At 47.4% G+C, this 12872-nt stretch overlaps 1 protein-coding gene across 1 annotated transcript in view; it reads left to right on the forward strand.

Moving 5' to 3' along the window:
- Window positions 1-5819: 5819 nt before the first annotated feature.
- The window catches only part of OCSTAMP (osteoclast stimulatory transmembrane protein), a 15446-nt gene continuing 8393 nt past the window's right edge, over window positions 5820-12872 (forward strand). The window contains 2 exon segments of the mRNA XM_011983831.1: window positions 5820-5867; window positions 10075-11077. Of these exon segments, the coding sequence (XP_011839221.1) occupies window positions 5824-5867; window positions 10075-11077 (1047 nt within the window). The 5' untranslated portion in view covers window positions 5820-5823.

A 12872-nucleotide genomic window follows, 5' to 3' on the forward strand; every position in this document is an offset into this window, starting at 1 on the left:
ATATTTGTGCCATGGTTGTTTGAGGCCACCAAGGTGACCATCACCGGGGGAGTATTTGAAATAAAATATAAAGGAAATACGCGAAGGAAAACACAGGAACACGTAGAAGTGATGAACTACAGGTACACAGAGTGACAGGTTACACACAGACATATTCCAGTATGGGTGTCAAACAGATATAGAGTCAAGTAGGTGGAGAAATGGAGGTGGTGATGGTAGTTGTAAAAAAGAGATGAAATAAAAGTCACTAAACAAGGAGTCAATAAGCCTCATTGGAATCCTGGCTCCATCTCTAACATGCTGTGTGACCTTGAGCAGATTTCTTTACTTTTTTTTTTTTTTTTTTGAGACTAGATCTTGCTCTGTAAGCCCAGGCTGTAGCCCAGGCTGGAGTGTGGGGTGCAATTATAGCTCACTGTAACCTTGAACTCCTGGGCTCAAGTGATCCTCCCACCTTAGCCTACTGAGTGAAAAGGACTACAGGTGTGCACCACCACGCCTGGCTTATTTTCTTATTTTTTCTGGAGACAAGGTCTTGCTATGTTGCCTAGGCTGGTCTCAAACTCCTGGCCTCAAGCAGTCCTCCTGCTTTTGCCTCCCAAAGCACTGGGATTACAGGCACGAGCCACCGCACCTGGCCTACTATTTTGGATTTCGATTTTTTCATCTGAGAAATGAGAGCACATTGTGGGGGTCTCAAGAGGAAGTGGAAAGCATGCAGACTAGCTAATTTGTGGAGAGTTTAGTGAAAGGTCAAGTTACAAGGTGAGTAGAGAGTAGGGGGACCACAGGAGAAATGTGGGACCCCAGTGCTGAGAAATCATGGAGCGAGAAGTGGAGGAGCACCTCCCAGCCCAAGGCCTTAAGGGAGCAAGCTCCCTGATGGGATCTGGGTCCAGGGACACAGCTGGCTTTTGGTGACTGCAGGAAGGGGAGGGCTCTTCCTCTCCTCCATCCCTCAGCTCTTCTGCTGGGGAGTCAGGGCTCCTTAGAGAAACCAACAAACAGAGTGTGCATGCATGTGTGTGCGTGTGTGTGTGTGTGTGTGTGTGTGTGTGTGTGTGTTTCTTATCAAGAGAGAAGGAGAAAGATTTCTTTTAGGAATTGACTCACACCATTGTGGAGGCTTAGCGAGTCCAAAAATCTGATGGGGAGACCAGTAGGCTGGAGAGCCAAGAAAGTGCTGCAGTTGGAACCTGAAGGCTGTCTGCTGCAGAGAGTCCTCCTGCTCAGGGAGGGTCAGTCTGTTGCAATATTCAGGCCTCCTACTAATGGATGAGACCCACTCACGTTCTGAAGGGTGATCCGCCCTACTCAAAACCCACTTACTCAAATGGTAATCTCATCTCAAAGCATACTTACAGAAACATCAAGAGTGATGCATAACTAAATCTCTAGGCACCACAGCCCAGCCAGCTTGACACATGAAATTTTATGTGTTGTACCGACAGGAGCCAGAATGCAAGCGGGGCTTTGATGCAGCCTGTCCAGGTCCACCTCCCGGATGCAGGGCAGGGAGGAGGAGCATGGGGAGGGGTCTGGAGAAACAAGCTTTGAGAAGAGTACAGCACAAAGGGTTGACACATCAGAGCTTGAAATCTGGTGCCAGCCCTCAGCCAAGTTTTGTTTGTCCTCTCCCCAGTGAGGTTTTTTTTTTAATTTTTATTTTATTTTATTTTTTTTTGAGACAGGGTCTTGCTCTGCAGCCCAGGCTGGAGTGCACTGGCCTGGTGTGATCTCAGCTCACTGTAACCCCCATGTCCCAGGCTCAGGTGATCCTCCCACCTCAGCCTCCAGAGTAGCTGGAAGTGCACACCATCATGCCCAACTAATTTTTCTATTCTTAGTGGAGATGGTGTTTCTCCATGTTGCCCAGGCTGGTCTTAGACTCTTGAGCCTCAAGTGATCCTCCTGCCTTGGCCTCCCAAAGTGCTGAAATTATAAGCGTGAGCCACCGTGCCTGACCCCTGGTGAATTTTAAATTATTATTTGCTAGTCATTAAAATTTAGGAGATTTCACATAAAAATCTGGATTTCTGCTTCTCTTGGAAAGGACAATACCAGATCTAACAATATGAGACCCTCACTGGCATCTGGCAACAATTGTTTGGAGCTGAGTAGTTTGTGGAGGAAATCTTAAGTTGGAACATAAGCATTCATCAGCCTCAGTCCCCACCACTCTTTAATGTCTCATACTGGCTCTCCTTGTTCAACTCTGTCACTTTCCTGGCTTGTGAAAGTATTTGAATCTATGACCTTTGAATTGCATGATCTGGGAGGTCTATTTCAGCATTAGCGGTCATGGGTTCTAATGATCTAGAGCAGCACTACCCACTGAACTGTCTGTAATGATGGAAATGGTCTATAAGTGCCCTGTGCAACACAGTAGCCACTCGCTATGTGTGGCTATTGAACATTTGTAATGTGGCTAGTTCAAACTGAGATTTGTCATAAGTAGAAAATTGTAATATGAGAAAATAAGTGTAAAATATCCTGTCAATTTTTATATTATTTACATGTTAAAAGGATATTTATGATATGATATGTTACATTGAGTAAAATATTTTATTAAAATTAATTTCTGTTTTTAAAAATTCAATATTTTAAATTTTAAAAATGTTATGTATCAACTTGGCTGGGCCATAGTGCTCAGATATTTGGTCAAGCATTATTCTGGATATTTCTGTGAGGATGTTTTTAGATGAGACTAACATTGGAATCAGTGGACTTTGAGTAGGGCTACTAGAAAAGTTTAAATTATGCATTCGGTTCGAGTTGGCTCACATACTGTTGCTATTGGATAGCACCAGCAGTATAGGAAGATTTTGGCTGCTTCTCTGTATTCTCAAACCATCTGGACAGTGGCAACATTGACGAAGGCTGAAGAATTCAGTGACTCTAATATTCTATGCAGCTGGGTGCAGTAGCTCACGCCTGTAATCCCAGCACTTTGGGAGGCTTAGTTGGGCAGACTATTTGAGCCCAGGAGTTTGAGACCAGCCTGGGCAACATGGCAAAAGTCCATCTCTACTGCAAATAATACTCTGTGGATCTCTCATTCTGATCCCAGGCCAGGCTCTCCAGGAAGATCTGAAGGCTTACCTCTTCCTCTTCCTCTTCTGTCTTATGGCTCTGAATCCTCCACCCACAAATTCCCCTGAACAACGCTGATTCTATTTTTGATGATTCAGAAGCACCTTCCGGATGTTGTGGGACTTGAGGTCAGGCCAGCCTTATATAGACAGAGGTAACTGCCTACATATACCAAGAAAAGCCAAAAATATCTTTTGCCTGTTCATTCCTTATGTCCCCATGCTCCCAAATCCTACATATCCTCACCCGAGGCCTTCTGGAAACAAACTGCCTGGTCCTTATCCGACCAGCTCCCTAGTGCCTGTGCAGAAACTGGGCAGATGCTGGTGGCTGCCTTCTAGGACTGTTTCTGTCTGACCAGCACAATGCCCTGAAGTTTGCTGTGTGATGGGATCCAGGCCAGGGTGACCTGGTGAGCATCAGAAGTCTCAACAATCAGACGTGAGCAGACAGGGGCTCACTCGGCAGAGCTGTCCCCCCAGGCAGGAGGGATCGAGGTGTGAGCATTTACCTATTGCTTATTGAACACTCTATATGCATTATCTCATTAAATCCTCAAACAGTCCTTAAAGTAGGTACTGTATTACCCTCATTATTGCAGAGGATGCACAACTTCAGAGAGGGACAGTGTCTTGCCCAAGGTCACACAGCAGAGTAAGTGGGAAAGTTGGCATTTGAGTTCGGGTCTGCTGCCTCCAGTCCAGGGCCCCTGGAGTTTGGGAGAATAGCTAGACACCTCCTTGCAGCCAGACAGCTAACAGCAGGCCTGACTGGAGAAGGTGAAAATGGACGGTCCTCATGCTGGCTTTGGCCTATAGACCTGTTAAGATTGGTCTGCATGGTAGTCTTCCATTTAAAAAAAAATGCTGACATTTACATTAAAAAGAGAATGACTGGCGTCTTTAGAAAAGCTGGAAAATCTGGTCGTGGTGGACCTCATTTTCAAGGGGCTTTGATCCTCAATTTGAGATGAGTAACAGCTGAACAGACAGGAGGGAGCGAGGGGGCTACACTTTGCAGCTCACTGCTATTTGCCTTCATCCTGCTTTGTTCATGACCTGAGCAGGCTGGTCACTGCGGGTACACAAGTTTGCTGCTGCTAATCTGCCTCACGTACTTAGTTCTTTGCAGACCTGGTGGCTGGCCTAACATCCTGGAGGGGTACATGGTCTGGGAAGTGTGTTAGGGTTCTGGCCACAGGTATTCCATTCAATCGCTGTGTGACTATGAGAATGTCACTTCCCCTATCCAGGCCGCAGGACATTCCCCTTCCGGCCTGAGAGTGACCCAGGCAACATGTCCTTATAAGGGAAAATGGTTGTGCCCCTACTGGTCCATCCCACAGAGGGGGAGCCTGGGGGGCTCAGGGTAGGCCTGCTGGGAGTGATGAGGTACAGAGATGCTGGAGAGGTGTCTGCATTTCAGATAGGAACTGGCTTTCAGAACAGCCTGAAAGCAGACCTGCATGGCAATAACTGCAGAGGGTGTGCATGGGGAATTTACATTATTGAGTACCTACTATTTGCAGTACCAGCTGCACTATGAAGGAATCACGAGGTCTGTGAATTATCCCCTCCACAGCAGCAGAGCCCAGTGGCTAACTGGTATACCCTGAAGCCAGCCTGCTGGTTAGAAATCATGGCAGTGCCATTAATAGCTGAGCGGCGTGGTTGGCGACGTAGCTCTCTGAGTCTGTTTTCTGAGCTGAAGAATGAAAAAAACATCCTTACCGTAAAGAGATGTTCAAAGTAAGGGTTCAGTGAATTTGAAAAGAAATTGTTTAGAAGAGTGCCTGATACATAGTAAGTGCTCGATAAATGTTAACTGTTATTTTCATTAGCCTTTTTTTTTTTTTTTTTGAGACAGAGTCTCACTCTGTATACAGGCTGGAAGGCAGTGGCATGATCTCAGCTCACTGCAACCTTGCCTCCTGGGTTCAAGCGATTCTCCTGCCTCAGCCTCCTGAATAGCTGGGACTACAGGTAAGCACCACCACAAACCAGTGAATTTTTGTATGTTTAGTAGAGACAGGGTTTCACCATGTTGGCCAGGCTGATCTCAAACTCCTGACCTCAGGTGATCCCCCCGCCTCAGCCTCCCAAAGTACTGGGATTACAGGTGTGAGCCACTGCGCCAGGCCTCATTAATCTTTTTTTAAGGGGAGAAAACAGGCAGAGAGATATTAGGTCACCAGCCCAAGCTCTCATAGCTAGCGAGGGACAGAGCTGAAATGTGAAGCCAGGTCCAAGTCAGGCTAAAGGGGTCTAGGGAAGGAGACCGGAGCCACTGCTCCCAGAACTTGGCAGGGATCTGATTATCACCTGAGTCCCAAGAGCAGGGATCAGGCTCCCCTTGGGGCGCACAACTGTGGAGTGGGAGGGAAAGGGGAGCTATGTGGTTTCTCTGTGCCTCAGTTTCCTTCTCTGTAAAATGGGGCTAATTCTACCTTCCTGCTACCAAGATTAGAGACATTGCTTGGGAAAGGCTGTCTTTTTCTCTTCCCACACCTTCCACCCGCTCCTGCTTGTGGGCAGAGGATGAGGCAGCTTGCCCAAGCCTCTGGGAGGTGGACCCCGAAAAGGGCGGGACAAGGCAGCCAGGAGAGCTTCATTAAAGAGTGGAAAAGCAGAAGTGACAGGGATTCCCAAGTCCCAGCGATTCCCCCACTTCCTCTCCACCTGCCACGGCTGCCAGCGACCGCCCGCCTGAAACCACTGCTGTTCGGGCAGCATGCCAGGCCACCCAGGAGCAGCTGAGCACCTTGTCAAGACCAGGTAGGTCTGGGAACTTTGGACACTGAGGGCTACAGGTGAGAAAACAGTCAGCCGTTGGGGGTGATGGATATGAACCCAAATCTTCAGCTCCACCATTCCCTGGCTGTGTGATCTTAGGCAAATCCTCACCTCTCTGAGCCTCAGTTTCCCATCTGTGAAATGTAAGGATAATGACATCTACAAGACTGTTGCCAGAATTGAATGAGAAAACGCATCCTTAGGACTTGGCACATGCTTGGCTCAGAGTAAGCACTCACTAAACAGCAGCTAGTTTCCTTGCCATTTTCAATACCCCGTGCAAGAATTGTCATCCAATATGACTTAGGACTGGCTTTCAATCCTTACAATGGTTTTTATTATTAGCTATTATTCCAAAAGCTACTGTGTTCCAAATATTAATTATATAGTAGAAGGGGGTGTTTAGTCCCAAATTCAAATGCCTTCGGGAGCTGGGAAGGGGATGCGCCTATGGGAGGCCACCTGCGTGTGCAGACAGACCGTTCCTTGATCAGCGGGATGCAGTCTGCAGGGTTGCTCCCCTGTCGAAGGCGAGTAGTGGATACTCAGCTCCAGTTACCTGTTGCAAAGGTGGGAGCTCTAACCCAGATCTCATTTCTCAAGAAAAGCTGGAAACCCAGATTTTAATGTGAAACTTCCTTATTTCCAAATGGGTGCAGCTTACACACAAACACACACACCCACACACACACAGTGGGCCACAATAAAGCACATTTGCATATGATTCAGCCTTTAGGGCTTCAGGATTGTGACCTCCACTCCAGCCCCACAGGCCTTACTACATCTCCACTTCCCACTGTTCTGGTTCTCCCAACTCCCTATTTCCCAACATTCAGAGCACAGAACCTTTGCACACACTGTTCCTTCTGTCAGGGATGTCCAACTCCCTTCTTCACCTACAAACTGATACTTGTCCTTCCACCCCCAGCTGGAATGTCACCTCTTCCAGGAAACCTTCCTGACTCCCAGGTAAAACTGGGTCACTCTCCATCTATCCCACTCCAGTCCAGGCCCAGGCATACCTTGCTCAGAATTCTTTTTTAATGAACTTAAACGCTGATGATCTATTTAAGTCTCCTCAATTAGACTGTGAACTCCTTTAGTGGGACCAGGACTTAATTCTTGGGGTCCACAGGGGTCAGCACAGAGCTTGGCACAGAGGAGACGCGAGTGAACATTTACATCGTTGACATAAGTATCGTCAGAATAACAAGTGGTGCAGTTTTATAGGATCCTTCTTCTGTGTCAGACCCCGTGTAAAGCGCTTTACATGCATTATTTCATTTTATTGTCCCAGAAGTCCTTTGACAAAGGTATCTGTATTAGTCTGGAATCACTGAGTTGCAAGTGACAGATTGATCTTGCACTGCCTTGAGACAAACAGACATTTTCTAGTGTGTGGTCCGGCATAGATTTGGGCTTCAGGCATGTCTGGATCCAGGTACTCCAGCAAGGCTACTGGGACTGTCTGTTTCCTAACACTGTTTTCCTTGAGTTGCCTTCATCCCAGGCCAATCCACACTACATGGTGGTCCCCAAGGCTTGAGGCATCCCTCCTACCAGCTTAGCTTTCAAGGCGACAAAGAGCAGGGGGTTTTTTTGTTTTTGTTTGTTTGTTTTGTTTTGTTTTTTTGTCATTGCAGCAAAGCTCTGAGGAAAGCTCTCTTGGCACCTCCAGGCAGGTGCAATCCCTGCACCAGTCACTGTGGGCAGGGGATCAGAGGTACTTGGATCAACTAGACCCAGTCACATGCTTATCCTTCAAGCTGACGATGGTGGAGCAAGTCAGCGGCTTTGCCTGTAACCAACACAGCGATAGCCTCCCCACCACCCTCCCTGCCCTTTATCATCATATTCCCGTATAACCTTTCTGCCTGCTCTCACTTAAGAGAATGTATGATCTCTAACCTCAACTGGGCCTCAGTGTTGCCCAGCACATGTTATTGCCCTAGTTCATTTGTTCTCCCACTTTCCTGGGCAACCATTTTGTACTTTCTTCTTCCTCTTCAAGCATCCGTCACCTCCTCCAGCATCTTACCTTCTCTGCTGGGCTTGCTTCCTGCCAGCCTGAGCAAACAGAAGCAATCAGTCATGCTATTCCCAATGAATATTTTTGGAGCACTCACAACACAGCAGACACTATTGTAGGCACTCGGGACATATCAGTGATCAAAAGGGACAAAGTCCCTGCCCCGGTGGAGTTGACTCTAGTGGCAGATAATAGCTGATGTGATGCTTACCATGTGCCAGAAACAAAGTGACCCCAGAAGATACCTGCTTTGATTGTACCATTTTACAGATGAGACAGCTGAGACACAGAGAGGTAATGATATGCACCCAAGGTCACAAAGCTGGCAAGTGGTAGAGCAGGAATTTGAGCCCAGGCAGTCCAGAGGTCATGCCCTAAACATTACTCTGTTCTGTGTATATCAGAGGCTACTTTTCACAAGTGCACACACGTTGCCTGTTCATTCACCATCATCTGTACCTATTTCCTCTGCTTTCCCACCTGCTATTAAGGATGAACGACCTCTGCTCCATTCTAAGAGCAGCCGCACCTTGCATGTTCTCAGTCTCACCCTCTGCCCCCACCCCTACAGGTGTCGTTCCAGGGAGTCTCCCCTTTGTCAATGTCTCCCCTCTCGGTGAGATCTCCCACCTGGAAACATGCTATAGATTTCCTCACCTTACATGAATCCTCTTGGTCCAATTTCCCGTAGCGACCAGCCACTGCTTCATTTCTCTGCTGTTTTACTGCAGAAATTACTGGAAAGAGTTGTCTATATCTGTGTTTCCTATTCTTCTCCTTCCCATCTCTCCTGGACCCATGTGCTTTTGGGTTTTGGCCCAAAAGGCCACCAAACTGTCCCTGCCAAGGTCAGCAGTGACCTCTAAGCAGCTAACAGGCATTGCTCAGTCTTCATCTTTCTTGACCTGTTGGCTGCATTTGACGTACTTGATCACTCCCTTCTCCTTGAAACATTTTGTTTACTTGGCTTCCTAAGCATCACATTGGTTTTCCAGTCTCCTTTGCTGGTTCCTTCTCATCTAAGAGCCCCTAACCTTGGAGTGCCCTGAGGCATGTCCTTGGATGTCTTTCCTCCCCAGTGACACACTCTCTTGAGGAATCTCATCGTGCACCGTAGCTTTAGGTGGGGATATAAAGTTGGGAGACATCTATAAACCAATGACTTCCAATGTTATAACTCCAGCCTGACTTCCTCTCTGAATTCCTGCCTTCTATTTCCAACCACCTTCTCAAAACCTCCACGGAATGGCTCAACTGAATCTCCAATTCAAGAGTTCTGAACTGAATTCCTCCTCTCTCCCCCTCCACTCAAACCTGTTTTGACCACAGAGTTCTCATCTCAAGAAATGACACCTCAGTGCTTCCAGTTACTCAGACACAAAAGCTCCTCATCATCCTTGACTCCCCTCTTTCTCTCACACCCCACAACCAATCAGCCTCTGCAAATCTTGTTGACTCTGCCGATAAAATGTGTTCAGAATCCAAGTTTTCCTTACTATTCCTCTGCCATCGCTCTTAATATAGTGCAAGCCCATGAAGGTAGCGACTTCGTTTTTTTCATTCCTGTTTCTCCAATGGTTAGCACAAAGTCGTTGCTTGATAAACGCTTGTTGAATGAATAAATATAAGGATAATAGAATATAAAAGTCCCTCACAGGCCAACTAGTCCACCCTCCTCACCCCTAAATTATAGAGGAGACCCTGAAGTTCAGAAAGAATAGAAGGTCCAGAATCATACAGCAAGCCACCAAGACTATGAATTCAAGTGAAATTGTTTCTCTTCTCTCTCCTCTTACTCATTCTCTCTCTTTCACCTGTGCTTCTTGCTCCATGACTCTTTCATTCTCTTGGATCAGTTGCCTTCACAAAACTGTAATGATGGACTCAAACAGGACAGACTTTCATCCTCACGTCCTCAGGAACTGCCTCTGAGTTGGGCTCTTCCCTGACAGTTCTAGCAAGAATAATCCTGGGGAAGGCTCTGATTGGTTCAGCTTGTGTCACGTGGGTATATAGTGAGTTACTCTGATGGGTCCACGTGGGTAACTAAAAGGGTGGATTCTGTTAGCAGAGCCTGCTGATGGGTTTGTGGGGCAGGGGCAGTGGACAGACACCCATCCACCTCCTGATAGAGATGCCCCTCAATTTCCTTGTGTGCAGGTGGAGGTCCTGGCACTTGGGGCTCTGGAAGGCCCTCGCCCCACTGCAGGCTGCCTGGGACGCCTTCTCCCAGCCTGTTCCGGCCAACTGTAGCCAGCTGCTGACCCAGCTCTTCCTGTGTGCCTCCCTGGCCGCTGCTGCTGCAGGTCTGGTTTATCACTGGCTGGCATTCTTGCTGCTTTATCCTCCTGGACCTTCAGCCATGGTGGCCACTGTCTGTGGCCTCCTGGTCTTCCTGAGCCTGGGCCTGGTGCCCCCAGTCCGCTGCCTGCTTGCACTCAGCGTGCCCACCCTGGGCACGGAGCAGGGACGCCGGCTGCTCCTGTCCTACAGCACTGCCACCCTGGCCGTTGCTGTGGTGCCCAACATCCTGGCCAACGTGGGTGCGGCCGGGCAGGTGCTGAGGTGTGTCACCGAGGGTTCCCTGGAGGGTCTGCTCAACACCACTCAACAGCTGCACGCAGCATCCAGGACTCTGGGCCCCGCAGGCCAGGCAGGCGGCCGGGGCTTGACATTTGAGGCCCAGGACAATGGCTCTGCCTTCTACCTTCACATGCTCAGGGTCACTCAGCAGGTCCTGGAGGATTTCTCTGGCCTGGAGTCCCTGGCCCGGGCAGCAGCACTAGGGACCCAGCGAGTGGTCACAGTGCTGTTTATGCTGGGCCTCCTGGTGGAGTCAGCATGGTACCTCCATTGCTACCTGACAGACCTGCGGTTTGACAATATCTATGCCACACAACAGCTGACCCAGCGGTTGGCACAGGCCCAGGCTACACACCTGGTGGCCCCTCCACCCACCTGGCTGCTCCAGGCGGCTCGGCTGAGGCTGTCACAGGAGGAGCTGTTGAGTTGTCTTCTAAGGCTGGGGCTGCTTGCCCTCCTCCTGGTGGCCACGGCTGTGGCAGTGGCCACAGACCATGTAGCCTTCCTCCTGGCACAGGCGACCGTGGACTGGGCTCAGAAGTTGCCAACTGTGCCCATCACGCTCACGGTCAAGTACGATGTAAGTGTGATGATGGGAAGAAGGAAGGGAGTCGTTGTTTTGAGAGAGGGGGGCAGTCTGTTAAACCCTTGACTTGTGATTAAATTTGACTTGCCTCCAAGAAACAGCCCGTGAATCAGCCATGGGGCCCTGCACCACGGGTAGTGGGACTCATCGGATACCCACAACAGCCCTAGGAAGTGGGTTCCATTTTCACTTCCTATTGCAGTTGAGGATGCTGAAACCCAGACACCTTAAAATAACTTGCGTCCAAGGTCACCCATCACAAGTGGCAGCATGTCCTAGCCTCATTTTCCTCATGGGTACAAATCAAATCAATCCTCCTAATCCTACGAGGCTATTGTGTCTTACAATGTGATATTGTCCTAAAGTACCTAGTAAGCTCCATGGCACATAAGAGATATTTAATAAAGAGTGGCTGTTATTAATAGCTCACATCTGTCTATATCAGACTGGAGGAGGACTTTGGAATGGGCTTGATCAGAAGGCAGCCAACTATAGCCTTCCGGAGTCTTTGTAAAGAAGGTATTTTTTAGAACACAGCCATGCCATTTGTCGATATATTGTCTGTGGCTGCCCTACAAAGGCAAAGTTGAGTAATTGCAACAGAGACTGTATGGCCTGCAAAGCCTGAAATATTTACTATTTTAAAAATGATATAGAAATATTTACTATCGACTTATAATCAGATATATTACTATCAGATCAAGAGTTGTATTTTTCGATCCTTTCTTTTGCCAGAGATCTTTTTATTTTTAATTTTGAGTAGAGAGGTCTCACACAAAAGTCCATTGCATAAAACATACCAAAGTGTCAGACTCTGAGCTAATAATATTAACAGCTTATATTTATCAAGTACTTATTACATACTAAGAAAGTGTTTTTCAAACTGCACAAAATCAATTTAATCAATTTAAGAAGTCATAGACAGTTTTTTAAATGAAATAGAATCGACTGGAAAATTATAAGATTATATCTTAGACAACAAGGGAGTGTATGGGTTTGTGAATATTTTCTTCAGTTATAATACAATCTGTGCTTTCAAGGTGCTGTAAAATGCATTTCTTTTCTTTCCTTTTTTGAGACAGGGTTTCACTCTGCTGCCCAGGCCAGAAAGCAGTGGTGCAATGGTGCAATGGTGCAATCACAGCTCACTGTAACCTTGACCTCCTGGGCTCAAATGAGCCTCCCACTTCACCTACCTTGGCCTTCCAAGTAGCTGAGACTACACGCATGCACCACCACCCAGTTAATTTTTCATATGTTTTTAGAGATGGTGTCTCACTATGTTGCCCAGGCTGGTCTCGGACTCCTGGGCTCAGGCATTCTTCTCACGTCAGCCTCCCAAAGTGTTGGGCTTACAGGCGTAAGCCACCATGCCTGGCCTGTAAGTCGCATTTCTTACCATAGGTCACAGTAAAGAAATGTGTCAGGCAATGTTCTAAGTATGTTTCCTGATTTACCGGTTTTCACCAAATCTCAGATAGTCATCAATTGCAAGTCACATCATTATTTTATGTATCCTTAGGGCAGAAAATGCTACCAATTCAACTTTGACACAATGTTTTCTTATCATTTAGAATTTTAATTGTATTTGTATAAAATAGTTCACTTATGATTTAACATAGGTTTATTTTGTCATATATTTCTCATGCATACATAAAAAAAAAAATAGGGGGCTTGGCATGGTAGCTCATGCCTATAATCCCAGCACCTTGTGAGGCTGAGGTGGGTGGATCACCTGAGGTCAAGAGTTCAAGACCAGCCTGGCCAACAACATGGTTTGGCAAAAGAA

The sequence above is a fragment of the Mandrillus leucophaeus genome, unplaced genomic scaffold (assembly GCF_000951045.1).
Source record: "Mandrillus leucophaeus isolate KB7577 unplaced genomic scaffold, Mleu.le_1.0 Scaffold255, whole genome shotgun sequence".
Taxonomy (NCBI): domain Eukaryota; kingdom Metazoa; phylum Chordata; class Mammalia; order Primates; family Cercopithecidae; genus Mandrillus; species Mandrillus leucophaeus.